This window comes from Lolium perenne, chromosome 3 (assembly GCF_019359855.2).
Source record: "Lolium perenne isolate Kyuss_39 chromosome 3, Kyuss_2.0, whole genome shotgun sequence".
Taxonomy (NCBI): domain Eukaryota; kingdom Viridiplantae; phylum Streptophyta; class Magnoliopsida; order Poales; family Poaceae; genus Lolium; species Lolium perenne.
This window is the reverse complement of record NC_067246.2, coordinates 137,348,061-137,369,504: the sequence shown is the minus strand read 5'-3', so window position 1 is coordinate 137,369,504 and position 21,444 is coordinate 137,348,061. Positions and strand designations below refer to the sequence as shown.

Here is a 21,444-nt window from a genome sequence, read left to right as displayed (position 1 = left end):
AGCTGCTCAGCTTGGGTCTCGATGGTCGCCTTCAGTGAGGCGATCTTGGCCTTGAGGCGGTTGATGGTGTAGTCCTTCTTCAGGTTGAGGCGGCGGAGAGTCCGGCGCTCCTTGGTGATGACCTTGATGGTCTCCGCCTGGTGAGCCAGCTGGATGTGGGTGTGGTTGGCGTACTCGCGGGAGTTGTCCAACTCAATGCGGGTCTCACTCAACATGAAGTCGAGGTGATCCACATGGTGCCTCAGCTGGGGGTGCGACGGCAGGTTCATGGGTACCCCAAGAGAGTTGTGTCTTGCATAGTGAGCAAAGCGCTCCCCCTCGAGGTCCATGGCGTTCTGCCCGCACAGACGTGCGAGCCCCTCCTGTAGTCCACGGGCGAGCCCGTCTGCGCAGTTGTTCTCCCGGAAGGAGAACTGGATCCTCTCAGTCATGGGAAGCGTGAACCTTCCGCGGAGGTCAACCATGATGACCCATTGGAGCTGACCTCCGGGCTGGTCATTGACTTGACCCCCGAAGATCTCTGGGGGTGGGCGTCCAAGAAACTCCGACAGGGTGAAGAGATCCCTCTCGAAGATCATGTCGCCACCATTCCCGAGCTGGTAGAACTCCGTCTGAACGAAAGGCTCCACCGGGATGATAGGCTCCATCTGTAGAGATGAGTAAGTTAGAGAAGTGCATGTGTTCAAAATTTTAATTAACTCATAAGAAAGAGCATGAATTTAAGGTTTTGCAAAAGATTCTTCAAAGATAAGGGAGTGAATATGTTTTCGTAACTAGTCAATTCATTGAATTTGAAGCTAAGTTTTTCGAACGTCCATTCTAACTAGGGTCTCCTAAGGTCAAACAATGGCTCTGATACCAACTTGTCAACACCCGGATTTTTAAGTCCAGATGCCTATTATATCATACATCGCAATCCCATGAAGATTGTTTTTGCGAGACATAATAGTAAGTAGCATAGAGTCATCATTTATTACAACACATACTTGTCTTACAACCATAGATCACATGATCCAATATTACACAAATATATGGTTCAACAACACAAATAGTAGCGGAAGCGAAGTAGTAGTGGACTATCTATTCCATAGGCAACGCTTGACATTAGAAGATGATCCTAGTTATCGTAGACGTCCTGTTGTCTGTCATCCTGATACTGTTGCTCCTCTTCAAAGTCTGGCATTTAAATAGCCAGGGACAAAGCCATGAGTACTTTAAAGTACTCGCAAACTAATACTAATGTAATTACTCACTAAGTGTAGTAATGGGTGCTAAGCTCTAGGTTTATTTGCGTAAAGCCAAGTTTTAGTTCAATAAACATTTAGTAAAGACTCATCATTTGCTAGACTAACTCAAGTGGGAACATTAGTGTCATTCCCACAAATCATTTGTGATTCAAGTCAAATCACATGTCAATTCACCCACACCTTTTAAGAAAAAGATTCTGATAACTGAATAGTATGGCCTTTCCAATCGTCCGTAACCATGGACACGGCTATTCAAATAGGTTTAACACTCTGCAGAGGTTGTACTCTTGTGCCACAACTTTTGATTACATCCGTCGAGGATAAACCCCGAATCATCGTAACTCAGTACGCGGATCATCAACCTTAACCTTTCACGCATATATACTAGTATGGGCACCTCTCCCCATGAGCTTGGCCTCCCAGTGAAAACCAACTGTTAACCCGGGAACTGCACAGGGCGTGGGTCGTAGATTCACCTCATATTCACATCTTTTCACATACAACGGAGGCAGCCTCGGCGTAACCCCTATGAGGCTTGTTTAGAGGGAATCCATACTAAGATACACAAGTTTCTAGTTAAGCCCTACCCATAATCAGGTATTGTGGGGGTACTTGTATAATTGGAAGGGTATCGCATTCAAACCCAATCATCAGTTTTCATTTAAATTCACCAAGTCAACCATGTCACCTTCAACTTCACCATTTTTCAAAGTCATTTCAAAAGTCACATGTTCCCATCTAGAGTAGTCAAGTTTTATTTGATTAGCACTAGCAACTATTTCATGAGGGGTGCTATCTAGCTTTGATTTGTTCTAAGCTAACCTTGACTCTTATTCTCCTCTAGACCAAGTGAATCATGAATCAAAAGTAAACTTTGAAATACAATAAGCAAAATAATTGCAAGGTAAAAACATGGGATAGGTAAGACATAAAAATAAAGTGTGATGGTGACTTGCTCTTGTAGAGCTTTGCATCATGGTGGTTGGCAAGAATATTAGCTTGCCTTGAGAAGGGTAGTTGTCAAAGTTCTCCTCCTCCTCCCTGGGAGTAGGCTTCCTCCTCTTGATACTCCTCGTTACTAGCGTCTATATACGAATACGAGGTATACAATCACCAAACCAATCTTACATGCTAGACTAAAACACACAAAAGGGTTCACACAACTTATTCTAGCATCACAACAATCATGGCATGGTGAATTACTTGGTTGGTTCTTATTTAAGGGAAAAATAATTTACTCTCATTATACTTATTAATTTGGTTTGCTATTTAAATCTTTAGAGAAAATAATTTCCTCTCATTAATCCTATTAAGATTTAATCTCCTCAAATAATAATCAGGTATGAAATATAAGTTGACCAAGGTCAACATTTCATATCTATTATATGGGAGTATAATTTAAATGAGGTGCTACACCTCATACAATTTAAGAATAACATGTAAATGATTTAAAATCTCTAAGTAATAGCAATCAGAGGTTCATTTGCCTAAGGTCATTACCCCTTATGGTATTACTTAGGATCAAGATTTAAATGAGAGAGTAGCTCTCATACTATTTATAGAATTTGAATTTCAAGATTTTAATGCACTGGAAATGGCTCCATAGCCATTATTTTGATCTAGTCCATGATCTTACAAACAACTTAGCTATCTTTTTGCATAATCAATTAGAGGACATCAATTGTGATTTATGAGAGTTGGAATCAACTCAAAATCAATTATGGTTGAATTTTAAATAAAGTTTCAATTTGTAAAAGTCTCTGTCTTGTCATTTTTGGAATTTTAATTCTACTACGAATTTGGAGGTGGGACCAGTGGCATTAGTTAGATAAATTCACTGGATTTCCAGAGATATAAAGTTTGCTAAATTTGGAGTTGTAGATTTAAAACTATTCAAATTTGAAGTGGGCACCAGTATTTGAATTGAGCTGATACTATTTAAACTAAATTTGAAAATTTGGGCCGCGCGGGAAAAGCCTACGGGCCCAAACGAAAATAAACAGGCTCGCATGGCCCAGCAGCGCATCGGTGAGAGTGGGCCGCCCTGACGAGGTGGGGCCCACCCATCAGTGGCTCTTAGACGAGCGAAACGGTACGAGCTATAGGATCCATCGGATTAGAACGAGATCGGGCGGTCGAGGATCTTCGTCGTCTCCGACGAGATCCCGACGATCTGGCGGCGAGCCTAGGGGGTCGGCGAGCGTACCAGGCCTCCGGCGGTCGATGGCGAGGTACGAGGCGACGTTGGCGAGGGTGAGGAAGCTCCTGGTACAGGTGGCGGAGCTTGGGGAGGCTCCAGTCGATGGCGATGTTCTCCGGGCTCCGGCGGCGGTGATCTTGCAATTCTGGCGACCTCGACTATAATTGGACTAGCTACCAGTGTGAGAAGAACGAGTGAATAGAGGGGAATGAGATTGTGTGAAGGATGTGTGCTCGGGGCTCCTCTATTTATGGGTTGGAGGTGGTGCCGCGGGTGCTGAGAAGAGCCGATCATGGCGCGGCGTCTCCGGCGCTCGAAGGGGCAAGTGAAGGACAGCGCTCGAGTGGCGAAGGTATGGCAATGCTGCGCATGCCTCTGGCGCAGAGAAAAGAGGATGGGATCGATCGGGAGCGTGTATTGAGTGCTGCGGTACCCGCGGTGCTTTTCCGACGAGGACGACGGCGACAAGGCGGCTGCAGGCTCTCGAGCGTGTCTACGCGGTAGAGGAGGTGGAGACGATGCTCGACGCAGGCGTAGGGTTGCAGGGGATAACGGAGGTGACTGGACGCAGGATGCTCTGGTGCGTCCAGAGCACGCTCACCGCGTGCCTGGCATGCCCGGGCATGGTGCTGGGCGCGCGTCGCCTGGCCAATGCCGTGCTTGCGCGAGCCAGGGCCGTGCACCGTGGTGATCATGGAGGTCAGGGGAGCGTACTGGACAAAGTGATCGAGAGCGAGGAGGGCCAGAGAGATTGTTGGCTGGTGTGTGTGGCATGGACACAACATGGCTTTGTTTAGTGTTTCTCCATGCTTTAATCGGCCGGGCAAGGACATGGCTCGATGCAGGAGATGCAGGAGATGGTGATCATCACAAAATAAAGTTGGTTTAGGCTTAGAACTGCTGGGTAAAGAGGTGTAACACTAAAATGGAAAGCTGCCTGCCAACTGTTCGACACAATGGCCGTAAGAACTTTTTATTCAAATTTTGAAATTCTTTTTGGTGCAACTCATTTATATAATTAATGTGATAGAATGGTGGTGGTGGTGTTCATTTTGGTGTTGATTTGCAAGTTTTCAAAAATGTGGTCATCTTCACTTTACTCTCATATAGCATCTTGTCCTATTTACCATGGTCAACCTAGGCAGAGTCAACACTTGTGGTCAACATCAAAGTTGCTCATCTTGACAAGATCTTGGATGAGGTGGAAAGAAGTAGAGGCTTTTAGTCTAAGAATATTCCAAACCGGAGGGGTAAAGTGAGTAACATTTTATAAAACTCAATTTCGACCATTATCATATGCAAGTGGTTTTTGCATTTTTCTTTGATTTGATTCTGGTTTCTTTGATGCATTTGTGTTTGGTTTTGATATACAAGTGTTTTACAACCAAGGGAGCAAGCAAAGGTGGCCTTGGTTGGAGTTTTGCATAATTGGCCAAAGTTGTATGTGAGTGAGAAATGCATTATTTCCTATTCCTTTTCTTCTTCTCAAATTAGGGTTGGGTGATCTTAGTTTAGGGTTTAAGCACTCTTGATCAACAAATAACAATCATCATGGCAAAAGCACAAGAGAAAAGCACTCTATGCATAAGACTATATGCAACACTATATGCATAGGAAAAGTTTTTGTTTGTTGTGAATTTTGAGTATTTGAAAATCTCTCTCTTTATTTATTTGGTTAAAACTTGGGATGTTACACGTTGGTGGGCCCACGAGGTGGATTGCGGGATGGACTCAGCTTGGCTGGGTTGTGATTTGAGCTTCACAACCGGGCTACGCTGAGGGGCATTTTTCGTATGAGGTGGGCATAGCCCATCTCTGGTGACCCGGGCTAACAAACATAGGTATGACTAAAAATCTTGGTTGAGATGAGAATTGTTGGGTAGATACGGGCTACCGAACACACCCTTAGCCAATGGCTGGAGGTAGAAGAATTAATAGGAGGTAGAAGATAGAGTGTACGGATTAAACCAGGACTCGAGCTCTCCCGTGCAAGGGAAGTGCCCCTCTCCTTATATAGGGGAGAGGTGGCATACAAGGGAAGGAACCCTAAGGGAATCTATGCCTACCTAAGCCTACTTTATAAAGCTTCTTTGGCTCAGGCCGTGACGTTCCCCTCTGCGGCCCTTGTCTGGTGACACCTCTTGGTCGGCCTACGGCTGTTTAGTCGTTAGCTGCTTGCTTTGGCTTCAGAGCTTCGTATAAAGCTGATCCCGCATACATCATCTTGGTCTCGTACTGGAAGACCGGATCTTTGACCTGTAGTAGACCGTTGGTCTTATGCCGGATCACCGTACCGGCCTACCCCCGGCATCCCGGTTTGGGTTGACCCGTATCCCGAATTATTATGCTGGATTTCCTTCCAGGTTCCCTTATGTCTGAAACCTCTATCTCTCATTGTTATTCTGGTTGGGTGAACTTTGGGTTACCCGACATCCATGATACCTTTATGCCGTACTCCGGCATAACCTTAATTATCCGATATAAAACTCTTATGCCGGCTAAGTATAGCCCAGGTTAGCCTACTGGGGTTCATCCCCCGACACTTTTGATAAAAGACCAGGAACATAGACCCTATTACGATCGTTGGAAAATTTACCCCTAACCTCGGTGGGTGCAATTCCTAAAAATAATGCAATCTTTGTTTTAATTGCTTGTACGCAATCCTATTTTTATTTGTCTGCATGTAATTCATGTAATTTTCGAGTCTTTTTTGCCCCACCTAGGTTGTACACAATCCACTAGATGTACGTATGAACCCTTTTTTTCTTGGGAAAATATATTTACCATGGCCACATCGCCTCATTACCATACGCCGGCCACTCTTTCATGTTTGATATATCTAACTTAAAATCTACCATTCGCTTGCGCCCGTGGTTCCGCACCGTTCCTCTTCCTCTAACCAACGGACCCACATCGTGGCCACTTTTCTACCCCTGCTCCGCTGCTCGGCACATGCGCTCGGAATGGATCATGGAGCTACCGTGGAGCTTCATGCTAGCAAAATCTTCCTGAAAGTGGACTAGCAAAATCCTTCATAGGTGTGGTAGATCATGGCTAGACAGCAGGGGGTGATGTGTGAGCTAAGGGAGGCACGTGAAGGAGGCCATCACTGACGCATAGGTGCGCGGACAGGAGCCTGCAAGCAGCGCTGAGGTCGTTGCTGACGAGCGCACGTAGGCGGGCGTGCATGGAGGTGGCCTACGTTGGCTATCTCAGTTGAGCAACACACTTTATCCTATTACCTTTTATCTTAATATCCCAACACTTATATTTATCCTTGCATTTTTTTGCAAACATCTGAATTGAATACGCGCTTCTAAAATAGATCTGACTGATTCCATTAGCCTAATGTATTTTCTTTGTAAATATTGGTAGTTGGTTTTCATTTGTAGCAAGATCTAAGTGACTCACTCACCTTCATGCATCTCTCTTTCTTTGGCATGTATGTGTGTATCGAATTTTGGAGAAAGGGATTTGGCCACTAGGAAGAACTAGCAGCCACTACGAACTCAACAATTTGGCAAGTAAGTAAAATTAACTTGGCAATCAGACATTACTAATTTGACGGCTAGGTAAAATTAATTTGGCAATCAAAGGGCAAATAATTTCCTAACTAAGAATAATTAACTTGGCAACCATGCACTAGAAACTTGGGACTACCATAAAATGAACTTGGCTATCAGACACTAACTAATGATAACTTCGAAGGTCAGCGGGTAGTTGTATCTTCTAATTTTGCCTAATCGATGGCAACCCAATGCAATTAATCAGACAACCAAACATAGTTAATCTGGCAATCACCTCTATGGGGAAGCTAGAGAGGATCACTTTTGTTTAGGAAATGTTTTTTCCTTTTCTTTTCTCTACGATGATTTTCTCTTTTATCTCGTTTCTCTACTAGATTCCGCATAGGTATGGACATCCAATGATGTAAACTATAGCTTTCTACAAGTATGGTTGGAAGATTGCAGCACAACCCCAGGACAACAACTTGTACTTCTTATTTTTCTTTTATTTGTGGACCACTCCTTTACGTTGTTACACATTTCTACATGTGCGGTTGAGTCGGGGGAAATGTCGGCTTATCTACAAAAGCGAGCGAGGATTCTTTAGCGGGCCACCTGTGGCTGCCACACGTGGAAGAAAATTTGTGGTGCCACTATGTAGCTAGGTCTTTTTTTTCTCTCTTCACGTAGGGATAGCTTAGAGAGCGATTTGTGAGATATGTTCAGATACTTAAGGATGTTATCTCATCGGGAGAGAGAGGATCTCAACTTTTCTAATTTTCTCTAGTTCCATGTCATTCCTCTAGGGGCAATCATGTCCAAAACCAAAGAAAAGTACCTTCATAGATCATGCATTAATTTTCGTGCAAAAAACTCTACGGCTTATATCAAGCAACGTAGGGAGTAAAATATAATGATGTCAAGTAAATATATATGTCAAATCTAGCATCACATTTTGGACAGGGCACCTGACAAGTTATTTACAAATATCCTTGCAAAAAAAGATTACAAGTGTGACAACAATCATGCCTCAAGCTGGTCTAAAGGGTTCCATTTCAGGTACTCACCTTTTTTTTTTTTGAAACTTTCAATTACTCACTTGACACAGAAAAAGATTATGTTTATTCATTCGATGACCAATACCTAATGTAACCAGATTCTATGTATGTTTACATCAATAAAGGTGAACAAACCACCTTCCAAATGTGATTAACCATGGGCTCATCATTTCATTGCACTCGGCATAGAGAAAAATGGCTTGAAAGTCAGCGTGAGACCAATTACTGCCACCATATTGAGCAATAAGTAAAGGATATGATCACCTGCATGCACATCGCATGATAAATCAAAGTTATGCATGCCCTGTTAATAGGTAACTGTTTCTTATTCTGCTTAAAGCAAAGCTTTCAATATAAATGCAATTAGCATGGGTTGGAAGAGCAATGTATTTACCTGGTAAGAACAACCCAGTTACGTTCTTTTGAGACCACGAAAACCTGCAAAAAAATGCTAGTTGGTTGGAGAGCACATTTACCGAAGCAAAAACCAAAAGGATTCCCTACTCACGGCAGAAAAGAAGCACCATGCTTACAAAATTCCTGCTGCTGCTGGACCAACTGCTTTAAAGATTGACATCAGAGTCACGGAGATACCATTTGCAACACCCCTGTGTTCTTGTGTCTATACACATTTTCGTCAGAGAAGTTAGATCATAGCAAAAATAAGTCAAAGAAAATGCTATCAGACATATATGTCAGTTGTACATACCACTGCGGTGTTCTGTAGAATGTTGCATGCAGTCGTAATCGTAGCCTGTTTCATTTCAGATGAAACATAAGAATATGTTCATGATAAAATTGTTTATTAAATCATTGTCCACTTAGCTTGTTTTCTCTAAGGAGCATTTAGTTTTGTTTCATATCTACCAGTGATGCTCGAATATGATTTATCTAAACACACCCAAAACTAACGCCCATGTTGGTTTTTATTGAAATGAAGATATTATTGCTTTTCTAGCCTTAGCACCAACATGATCAACATGTTTATATTGGAGCGTAACCGACATGAGAAGTGAGGTGTTTCGTTTTGGTACTGTATATTTTTCCAAACCCACCCATGAACAACCCTAATTTGTAATTGTGTCACTTTCATGGGCGCAAAAAATATAATAGTATCTTAACAATCTCGTCCCAGGTGGACTTACTGCAAAGATATTTTTCAGAAGTGAAGCTATGTTGACGAGTACTTTGAGCTCCATACCATGTAGATTGGCCATGAATGGATATGTTGCAATGACAAGTATAGATAATACCTGAAAAATCAAAATTGCAATTTGGTAGTGTACAACAGATTGACCATATTAAAGAAGCATCTCAACATAAAATGTTATTTTCACATACCGCTGCAGAACGGAATGGCTTCATTAACCCAACATATTTGACAAGGAATGGATAAATCAAAAGTTGATAGATGAAAATGCCAAAACCTGTAAGATCAAACAAAGACGGTCATAAGGCATTCAAGTCTAGTTCTACATGTAATAGGCAAAGGGGCCATGCTACATATATTTTGATTCCATTCGTTTTTTGCTATATACATGTCTCTCTTGGAAGGGCGTGCCTGGTGCAGCGGTAGAGCCTCACCGCCTGTGACCGAGAGGTCCCAGTTTCGAGTCACGGTCTCCTCACATTGCACTTTGTGAGGGTAAGACTTGCCACTAACACCTTCCCCAGACGCCGCACAGTGCGGGAGCTCTCAGCACTGGGTACGTCCTTTATACATGTCTCTCTTGCACAATGAAAATAATATACTATTTGAACAAACATCACATACCCGAGATAGCTAGCACAGTACCAACATTCTGAGATGTAAAGCTTAGTCCGTGGTATTTTCTGCTGCTCACAGCCCATAGTGAAAATATCTGAAGTAGCAGTTTACATAATACATTAATATGTGAAGTTTCTTGATTTTTAGTATAATTTATTGTTCTCTAATCGAAATACAAGATGGCTAAAGCACATTTTTATATTAAGATATTGCTGAAATTTTAGAGATACCTGAAAAAAGATTTACCTCATAATAAGCTGTATCATAGAGAGAAAATATACAATAGAGGATAATTGATGACATCAAATGCCAGTTCTTTAGCAAGCTCTTTGTAGATGCAAATCTCTCTGACCAAGATTGTTTAGGTTTCCCATCTAAGCTTGAATCAGGAACTTGTGCCTCCATTCCGTCAGAAGCTTCTACGTTGTTATAACGGTGCATGTGCAGAGTTTCCTTAAAAAATCATTCATTCAAGTTGGAACTCAAGGGAGAGAAAGAATCATAGGGAGATGAGTGGGCAAGGGGAATACCGGAAGCCAAATGCATGCAACACATGCTCCTGCTGCTAGAACGGATACGACGAAGCAAGGGAGGAAGTACGGAAATCTAAAAGTGGATGTAACTGAAGTGTTATCTTATAAGGTCTAAATGATGCAAAATCTATATCATTAACGCGTTACAAGTAACAGCTTACCTTCCAAATATGGATTCCTGAGAGAATATACTGGGGTACTTATTTGCAGGCTGATACATGATAGCGAATACACAATGTTAGTCAAGTGTACAAGATTAGTTACTCAAAAGGGATGTTATGTTCAGCCTTTCAACCGAGATTCTGGTTATCACTTTGAACGGTTGCATGCAATGCAAACTCAGCAAAATCTCGCTCAGAGTAACGCATTTTCGAACTTTCCCTTTTTTTCCTTAAAGAGCCATGATATAAAAGTTTTTTGCTATTGGTCCAGTATTTCCTTTTTACAGCAACTAGATGATCTACAATTTCCAAGCTCTAAATCATGGCTTATACATGTAACTGCTTAATGAGTTATTACACTAATAATAATTTATTGGACTAATATATGCAGCATCTTCTCCATGCTCCCAGATGTAACTTACCATTAATTAGAGAATAGTAAAACGGAGTGCTAATTATCCAAGGGCATATATGTATTTCTACAACTACTGAAAGTTGACTGGTCCTGACCTGTGAAAGAAACCCTCCAATGGCTGTCCAGTATTTCCTGTTTACAGCAACTACATGATCTACAATTTTCAAGCTCTAAATCCTGGCTTATACATATAACTGCTTAATGAGTTATTACACTAATAATTTATTGGAGTAACATATGCAGCTTCTTCTCCATGCTCCCAGATGTAACTTACCATTACTTAGAGAATAGTAAAACGGAGTGCTAATCATCCAAGGGCATATATGTATTTCTACAGCTCTACTGAAAGTGAACTGGTCCTGACCTGTGAAAGAAACCCTCCAATGGCTGGTCCAATAACAAAAGCTATTGCTCGCGAAGATGTAACCTACAGTAGAGTATCAAACACAAGTATATATCCACTAGTTTATGTAATATAAACTTTATAATATCCGTCCTTTCTTAAAAGTATGAACCGACAGCCAGAAGCACAAAACGAAAAGACAAACTATTCTTACAAGAGAAATTCCTAGAGCTTGGTGCTCTTTCCTGCAGACTTCTGAAGCATAGGCCTGGAGAATGCAGACACAACCATGAGATTTCAAAAACTAAGTAGCATTTTCTTAATTAATGGAAATCAACGACACAATGAATAAATAACCTTGATTGGCCCTAATATACCACAAAGTAACCCAAGTAGACCCCTAGTTACAATTGCCATCCAGTAAGTCGTGCTAAGGCCGAAGAGGGTGTTAAATATGATCCTGATAGAAAAGAATTATAGTGGGATTAAATTAAATTAAATGGTGTACGAAATATGTTTTTTAGAGGTTACTGAATTTTCCGTACACTGAGAGGATACTGATTACAATGCAGGGCTTCCTCCCATATTTGTCAGCAAACATGCCCCATGGCACAGCACTGATGGTTCTTGCAAGGAAATAAGTAGCCCCTTATTATGACATAGAGTATACAGTCAGTAACTAGTAGTTGAAAATAACCATTCTCACTTGATGCTATGAAAGTCTACTACTCTGGCCAATGTACTTTTTTTTTTCGAAATGGGGAATGAAAACCCCGGCTTCTGCATCATGATGATGCACACGGCCTTTCTGGCCAATGTACTGTAGACTTGCTTCTGTATTGTTTTAGTAATTGTCAAATTATGAGAAGGGACAATGCTCACCAACAAAACCAGCATAAAACCCAATGTCTTGTTCTTGCTTTGCGACTTTCAAGTCTCTGATCTGTTAGGTCATAACAGAAGTGACGATATAGTTAATTTCCATATGCTGTGTAAGGATTCGTTAAACACTAATTCGATTAATATAATCAGGATCAATATTGGATTTATTACAACATCTCTGCATACCATGAAGTATAGATAGGGAAACAATGACTGGATAGGTAGCGCTGAAAAGACAACAAACCAAGGTATTAGTTAGCAAGCGATGTACTTTACATGAGTTTCTAGAATAACCATGAAATAAATGCACACGAAAGCATGTTTGGGACAATTTCCTTTGAACTAAGAAATCTTATTACTATTTTTTCTACAGTTGATGGAATGGGATAGTGGCCGAGCTAGAAGAGAAGACCTTCCCATGGCAGAACCAAGAGTCGCAAACAAAATGGAGTTGCACTTACTGGAGCAAAGACAAACAACCCAGATGTAGAAGAAGTTGAGATATGGGATGCCAGTCTTGGCATTGTTGATCTCATCAAGCCTGCACCCGGGGCACCCCTCCTTGCAAAGCATCATCCCGCTCGCAGGGCGCAACAACAATGGAGGCACCACCACCACAGTCTCTTTTCTAGCGTCTACAGACAAGAAAGGAGATGTGGATGACCTCGGTCCGACGATGCCTAATGAAAGCTTCTATAGAAATACAAATTTCTAACCAGGATATCAGATGGGAGTATGATAGATAATCCCCCTGTCATGCGCATGCACAAACATACTGAAGAGAAAGGCTACAGCTATCTCATTCTTTGTACAAGATATAAAACCTCAGAGTCGGTCTTCATACTAATCAGAACATGACAAAGATATTTATACACGATGGATATCATTATATCAACAACAACCTACTATCCACCTATGCTCCACACCATACGACCAGAAAAAATAACATGCACATGATCGACTTTGCAGTGTTGAAACTGAACTAGTATGCACATAAAACTAGTCAGATTGAACCATGTCATAAAAGTGCAGAGTATAGAAACCAGTTCTCGCAGTAAAAGAAAGATAAAGAACAGAGAAATTGTTCTCACAGTACAATGATGATGAACTCGTCACGAGGTGAAGCACGCCGATTCGACGCTGTCCCAGAGAAAAAATACGCCCCGACTATGCCTCGGGCTACTTCGCGTCTTCCCTCAGAGATTCGACACCTCTCCGGTGATAGTGGCAAGACGAACGACGGACTAAGGCTTGGGGAGGTGCAGCTCAGCAAATCAGGAGTATTTCTACGGAGCAGCGCCACCACCGCGGTCCCGACGTTCCTGCTCAAAGAGGATTGTTGGACACACCTGGGAAGTGGTGTTTCGGTCATTTAGGAGAGGAACGCACCTTACACTTGAACTAATCAGCGAATGAGATGCTGGAGAAGCGGATCATCTCCATAGCCGTCGGCCGAACGTTGATGAAGAAGTCAAGGTCACTTTATATATGCTCTCACCACTGCAACGTGCAGTCGTGCTCCACTGCGCAAGAATCTTAGCGATGGAGTCGCACGAGCTGCTCAAATTTCGGATCAGAGCCGCCCATCTCTGGTCGCGCTGAAGGAATTTGTCTTCCATTCGTCGACCGCTGACCTGCATCCGTATCCCTGGACCGCTAAGATCAACTCGATCCATCAGTCGCCCTAAAACCCGGCGATCTAAATCGCCTATGCAGCACGTTACAACCTAATTTAGTGTGCAGCCTGCGTAGGCACGTCCTTTACCGGATGCGAGCAGCCGAGCAGATCAGCGAAAAAATACCCTTTACCATGCGCTGCAAATTACAGCGCGCGGCGCCGGCTCAAACAACATACACACAAGAATATAGAATCAACAAGATCAAATAAATGGAAATAATCTACAATAAATTGTCTAGTTACAAGCGAAGCAAATACAACAAACTTTTTCATGAACAAATACAACAAATTGTGTTTTAACAATACAACAAGCATACAAACATGTAGATAAACATGTTCCACCACTCCTCCGATGAGATCAAGTTGAAGCCCATCATGGACTTCATTGTTCCGAATCGGAGGCAATGAAATGCGCCACTGTCTCTTGTCTTCTCTTTACTTGCACGAAACCCCCATCAAGTCAAAGTAGGAGTAATCTACATCTTTGCCATGGTCATCCTCTATGATCATGTTACCACTCTTGGTTCATTATGTATCATTCTTGGTTCTAAAATCTAGCCGGTCCTCTCATAATAGCAAATAGGGTTGCAAAATCCCAAATGATCTCTCCACATCTATCCTAACCGCCGCTTGCGTATTGTGAAATTTGACTTGTTTCTTACCTGTGGGTTTGCAAACCGGCTTCACAAATGTTTACCACCTTGGGTATATGTCGTCAGCAAGATAGTAGCCATATTGGTATTTGTGACCATTTGCTTCAAACTCCACTTGTGGACCTTCACACAATTCAATCCTTGTCATAAGTGGTGGCCTTCGAAGAACGTTGAAGTCATTGCACGACCCGGGCATTCCAAAGAATGCATGCCAAATCCAAATTTCGTGATCGACCACGGCTTCAAGGATTATAGTTGAATCCTTTTTGTGCCATTTGAATTTTCCATGCCATGCCGAAGGATAATTCTTCCAACTCCGGTGCATACAATCAATTGAGCCAAGCATATCTGGAAAGCCCCGAGCCTTGTTCACCTCCAAAAGCTTAGTTGTGTCTTAACCATTGAGGGCTCTCAAAAGTACATGGAGCCGAACATTCGCACAATTGCTACAACAACCGTTTGACACACATGATAGCTTGTCTCTCACCCATAGCTAAATGGTCATCAACTAAATCTGCCGAAATACCGTAAGCCAACATGCGCAAGGAGGCGGTCACCTTCTGGTAGGTGTTATGCCCAAGTTCGTCGGCGGCATTCCTACTTTGCTAAAAAAAACCATACTTTGTCACCTCCACGGAAATGCACTTTAACAAGTCGATGCTCATCCGAAAACGCCAATGAAAGTTGTTCTCGAAAAATGTCGTTTTTCGTTGAAATACATCCACATCAACTTGTTGTGGCCTTCGATCCGTTACCTCCACAAATTCTGTCTACCATAAACTAGCCACCGTGCTTCGGCTTTTTATTGGCTCGCAGTGCCAATAGCATCGAGATGTTCTCTTCTTACTCAATATCAATCATAGGACCAGCTCTTCTACAAAACATGTTTGAATACCTATTCAATGAGCTAATATTTTATTAGGGCGCGTCGGTGGTGAAACATACCTTGCGGCCATTTCGGCGAGCACCTTCGGTGCGCCATGTTGAAATACATCCACATCAACTTGTTCTGGCCGTCGATCCGTTCCCTCCACAACTTCCATCTACCATAAACTAGCCACCGTGCTTCGGTTTTTTATTGGCTCGCAGTGCCAATAGCATCGAGATGTTCTCTTCTTACTCAATATCAATCATAGGACCAACTCTTCTACAAAACATGTAAAAATAATTGAATACCTATTCAATGAGCTAATATTTTATTAGGGCGCGTCGGCGGTGAAACATACCTTGCGGCCATTTCGGCGAGCACCTTCGGTGCGCCATGTTGCGGCTTGGCTTGAGGAGGACATCGTCGTCATCAAACCGACTCGCGGCGCGGAACCGGCGAACCGGGCGGCAGCCGTTAGCTCAAATACCGCGGCAGGGGCGGCGGGCAAACCGGGTGGAGGCGCGTCGGCACTGGATCTACAACAGGAGAGCGCTGCAGGGACAAATTGGCACAACAGTGGCGCGGCGGTGCCATAACGGGTGGGATGGTTTGGGGAGGGCGACGGCGTGGGCACGGGTGATATCTTCTGAGCACCGGTTGACTCTTCATGCGCTATTACAAGCGATGCAACGTGCACTATTGGATGCACCAAATATGGCGCTTTGGCTAGGGCAAAATAAAACACGCCCTAATTTGTTACAACACGCCCTTGTTTGCAGCGAGTGTTGGAGCGCGGAAAACCGTGAGAGGCGTGCTATATCGACAGTTTTTACGGCGCGTGCGCGATATAGCGCGACTGTTGGAGTTGATAGTGGGCCTTCGCTGTTGATTACTTTTGCAAAAATGATCAAGATGAGGAGGCGAGGCTACTAGCTTAGGGCATCTCCAACGAGGCGATGTAAACGGACGTTTGCGTCCGCGCGGTCGAAAAATGCGTGGGATTAGGCCCGACGCATAGTGACTGGTGACGAGGGATTAACTCGGCAATGCCTACGGATTATAGACTTAGGGTTTCGTAAGAAGTAGAGGGCAAGTAGATCTCGAAGGTTTAGCCGACAAAGGTACCCGACTCAAGATTATGGTGGTTCTGATGGCAAGATTCCGATCCCTCGTTTCTCCCTCGGCTCCCCTTTATATAGGAGATGGAGCCGAGGTGTTTCGTGTCGTACAAGTTACAAACTTTTCGAGACGCATTGGGCCTTTCCTATGTTGATACAAGATTGCTACCACAACTCTATTTTCCTTATCCGAAGATCTCTGGACCTCCAAAGCTTCAGGTTCGTGGGCTTCATGTCCTCTTTATAAAACCAGGGTCCTTTATTCGGCATGCCTGTTAGCCATACCTATGTTAGTATCCCCTGAGATTTTGCTTAAATCGTAGAGTCGAGTAAAATGTCCATCGTAAAACTGAATCATATGTTTATTTAGTAAGAATTTTGAATCATAACCAATATTTTGCTTAGTCTATTTTGTACCGGGATAACGGTGAATGAGGCTGGTTCATCTGATGGATCAGGTCCAGTTAATTGTTCTTGTGGCAAACCCGCATAAACCTACATCAACCTCGAGTCCCTAGACTCGAACTCGGAATACTGGCGTAATTCGACACGTGCCGCTTAAGGACTTATCGTGAATTGAATCCCAGCTTTATTTTATCGAGTACCTAACGCGTCCGTCAGGATTTTTCTTCACATCTATTGATGCGAATAAAGTGGCAGAGCGCATTCGAGAGCGATGTCACACGCCACGTATGACGGATACTGGGGTCTTACGTACCTTCGCATACTCTTTTTCGAGTCACGACATTCAGAGTTTTTATCGCGGCGGACGCGCTCTGAGAATATATTGTCGAGTGCCTTTGTGCGGCTGCTGGAATTCTTTATTTTCTCGAGTTTACTCGTGAAACAATATCTTAACCTCCCGATGGGAATACATGACGAGTTATATGTAACTCGAAGATGTAAATTTTTTTTCCTACTGCAACTCTATATTGACTTATTATTTTGCCTTCTCTTTTTTTCTATATTTCATCGGGTGCGCGACCAGCGCTCCCGATGGGAGTAGCCCCCGAGGCTACAGCCGAGTGTTGGCACTTGGTTGTAGGATCAACTTCTGTTATTTAATCAACTCTATATTTTTTCTTCATCACGTCATCTTATCAGAAGTATTTGCCCCCGAGCATATGATCACGTGCTTCATCTGGACATTGGCTCCCGAATTTTTCTTCCAGCCATATATTGCTCAATATCTCAAAGTTTTCTTCCAACTATATTTCGCTCTCTCTCTCTCTCGAAGTTTTTTCATACTATGACGTCGTTGCTGACGAGAGCCATGTGTGGCCACCTTGGGAATATACGACTGCTGGTAGACCACTGTTTTCTGGGTCCAAACTAATGCACGTCCTCCATGTCGCACAAGTTGGGTGCGCACGTCCTTCGATATTCCCGGCACGTGCAGTAACTCTCTTTCGGCAAAAATAAAGTGTAAAAACCATTTACCACACGAGCACGCGTAAAGCTCAGGATCCTCCCCTTTTCATCCAACGGTTGAGCTTCATCGTCTTCCACCTATAAGTTTTACCCTACTCTTCACTTTTCCCCCTTCGCTGCGCCACACATTCTCTCTTGCCTTTGTTCCTTATGTCGCCCTTTCTTGGAGCATCTCGTGCTGCTGCCACAGTACGTCGCGGACTATTCTGCCTTGGACTGTTTCGGCGTGGAGCACTTTCGGGTTGTGGTGCAACTTCTCTTCCTGCTATCGCTGCACCCATAACGACAACTCCTGCCATAGCCATCTGGTATAGTGATGATCTAGGATCTCCCTGAGGTGGCTTGGATGCCATCAAGAATGCATGTGTTTTTGGGATGATGTGTCCTCTCGTGTCTATTGGCATGAAGGACATGTCGAGGTTTTAAATCAGGTTCTCCCGTTCTTGCTTGAGTATACCTGCCACTTGATCTTGCGAAGGCGTCCCTGTGACTATCTCCTGAGGTCCTCGATTGTCGACTCAGGTTGGTCCTGCGCTCGCTTGATGCATCAGCTGCAGCTCTTCTTTCGTCGAGTGTCCGCCGTAATTTTTCTATCTCTCGTTTGGAACGAGCCAATTTTATATGGGATTTCTATTTTCGTGCCCTCGGTTTCTTAGTTGTGCTCAGTTTTCCCCAGCCCCTTAGTTTTTCCTCAGTTTTCCCCAAGTCCTTATTTGAAACCCGCAGAAGCAGCTCAGACGGCAGGATTCCCGTTAAGTTGACCGTTCCGTGCTGTGCTGACGTGTGGGGCCGCGTCGTGTGGGCCCTCGTCGCGTGGAGCTGGTAGAAAGGGACCGCGTGGGACAAGACGAGATAGCGTTTGGTTGCACGTGAGCAGGAGCTCAGTTTTGTCTCTCTCGGCCCAAATTGGCATTTTCCCTTTTAAGAGCACCTTTTCGCCTCTTTCTCTCTCTGTCTTTTTCACCAAATTAGTATCAAATCTAGAGAAGCTTCTCTATTTCTGCCTTTTGACCCTCGTTTTTTGCCCAATATGGCAGCAAATCTAGAAGCTAGTATATGATAAATTCACAGCAGCATAATCAGAAAACGTATAATACATAAACTGCATACAGCAGCCAAAAGCAGCCAATAACATTGTTAATGTTCACGACAAACTAAGATGAAAAAAATACAAGACGCACGCAATGTATGGCCAGCTAGAAGATTCCTCATTGCTCATATATTTCTTCGTCGTCCCATCCGTGCATTATCCCAAGGAAATATTCATTGAACTCCTTCCGTCTGCAGTATGCGGCCAATACATCCTCCAGACGGTATGGCCTGTGTTCATTTCTCAGACCGTAGTTTCTCATTCTATTCACATATCGTGGCCACTCATCCCAGTCCTTTGTATCATGAATGTACTCTCTGATATAACCCAAATCGGCGTAGTAGATGCAACCAGGTAGAAGTGTCGGGTGCACTGTGGTGTCGATGGAGATACACCGGATATAATGCACGAAGAAGGCATGACTGCCAATGTTACTGACCGGATGGAGAGAGCGGCTCTGAGTGTCCACACGGTACACCAATGGTTGGTCCTCCAAAAGCATGTTGTCCAACAACACAAGCAGCAGATCACCATCCGACTTCACAAGATAGAACTTGTCATTTCCAAGTTGTGGAAATGAAATTAGTGTCTCCATCTTGACAGTGCTCGCGCGCTGCTGCAACTGTACATTGGTGCACACTATTCTTCCGGACTCAAAATTATCCACAGCTATTGCATACAGTTCACCATTGAACGGGGTAATGCAACGCAAACTATGGTTCTCCATCGAAAAACTACCATCTCCCCAATCTTCAAATATATCCTTAGTTGGAGTGCTCTCATCGACCCAACTAATTTCGTTCGGGTAATGTGAGCAAACTAAAACCATAGTCGGGAATTTGATCACAGCGACTGAATTCACAAAAACAGATGGCATCTGCGCCTCAAACATAGTGTTCGATGCCTTTGTGAGTGGGTTCAGAAGCCGTATCTTGTGCGACGGGTTCTTCTGGGCAAGCACGATGACACCACGGCAAAAGCCGACGAAGTAGTATCTAAAATATATTGATGAAGATAACATTCAACACTAAGATTGAAAATAAGAATATATTAACCCTATAGATATGGAGGAATTTGGAGGAATTTGAACCTTGCACGAACTTCCGATAGATCTATGGTGACGTAGCGGGATGTGCCGAGTTGGAGGAAGGTGAACTCAGCGGCGCGTGGAAGGGTGTGGTCTACCATGATCCATTCGTGCAGGTGCACGTCGGGCTCAGGTAAACCTGAGCGCCAATTTCTACAGACTTGCCTCATAGCAGAGTAGGCGTCCACGTACTCCTCATTCGCCAGTAAGCATTCGCCGATCTTGTGAAGTGGTCCGTCACCCACGAGAGAGGCCCAGCTCACGGAGGCGCCGCGCTTGGATGCGCCGCCCTCGGAGGCGACGGGCTCGGCGGCGACGGGCTCGAGGCGCCGGGCTCGGCGGCGGCGACGGGCTCGGCGACGGCGACGGGCTTGGAGGTGATGGGCTTGGCGGCGACGGGCTCGGAGGCGACGGGCTCGGATGCGACGGGCTCAGATGCGACGGGCTCGGCGGCGACGGGCTCGGCGGCGACGGGCTCGGATGCGACGGGCTCGGAGGCGACGGGCTCGGGGGCGATGGCCGCCGGCGCATTCTTCTTCTCCATCGCCGGCAGGGCTCGTACGGCGGTTGGGGTTTTTCCTTCGATTTGGAGAAGTTGATGGGACGTGAGAGGCGTGGTTTCGTGCGTGAGCGAGAATGAGACGTACTGTGTGCAGAGGGAGGGAGAGAGGGGCTTACACGTCCTAAATGCGACCTGCGTCCACTAGTGCACGTTTGCACCGTGACACGCATCAACAATGGCACGTCTTCCACTTCTGCACCGCAACACGTCCTCGAGTCTAACCTTGGAAATTTAGATATACTCAGGTATACCCTCGAGTCATATACTAGCATTTTTTGTGTGCTCAGTTTTCCCCTTGGGTGCTAATACTGGCTAGTGCAATATACTCAGTTTTACCCTCAAGTGGCTGGTAAACAGAGAGTCAACAAATGGGATTAACCAGTTAAATGAGTTATTTAATGTGCAAAAAATTACGAAAAAGAGTGGAACTTACTCATGGAGTCTTTACCACAAGTTGCCACTTCTCAAATCATAGATAAATCATAGATAATCAAGTTTTACCACAAATTGCCACTTCTCAAATCACCTAGTAGCTATGAAGGTGCATGGTTTTCCACAATAAGCCCTACCCAAAACAGCTTTCCCCAAAACATACTTTGTCTGAATGAGGCCATAATTTTCACACTCATGTATATTTGTATTGCAAATAGTTTGAGGTAGGCCAAGATGGGTTTCATTGTACAAAACACGCATTTTTCATTTTTTAAATCTCATATTTGAATTCCTTAGTCTGTTTACTACTCACTTGCCCTTGGTTTCTTGATACTACTCAGTTTTGCCCTCTCCCTTCACAAATTCTCACAGACGCCCAACATTGCCCTAATTGGTCTAGCCCATGTCACGC

The 21,444-nt window shown here is 44.0% G+C and overlaps 1 protein-coding gene across 1 annotated transcript; it reads right to left on the bottom strand.

Annotated features, from left to right (window-relative positions):
* Positions 1-7,917: 7,917 nt before the first annotated feature.
* Positions 7,918-13,585, bottom strand: LOC127338417 (probable peptide/nitrate transporter At3g43790). The gene is made up of 18 exons (XM_051364528.2): positions 13,205-13,585; positions 12,575-12,748; positions 12,300-12,340; positions 12,114-12,174; positions 11,777-11,879; positions 11,589-11,691; positions 11,446-11,499; positions 11,253-11,315; positions 10,474-10,523; positions 10,310-10,385; positions 10,026-10,232; positions 9,786-9,873; positions 9,353-9,438; positions 9,157-9,264; positions 8,721-8,765; positions 8,545-8,633; positions 8,406-8,449; positions 7,918-8,275 (listed from the first exon to the last, which is right to left on the bottom strand). Exons 2-18 carry the CDS (start codon positions 12,687-12,689, stop codon positions 8,178-8,180), a joined length of 1,431 nt encoding a protein of 476 aa, XP_051220488.1. The 5' UTR covers positions 12,690-12,748; positions 13,205-13,585; the 3' UTR covers positions 7,918-8,177.
* Positions 13,586-21,444: the final 7,859 nt, after the last annotated feature.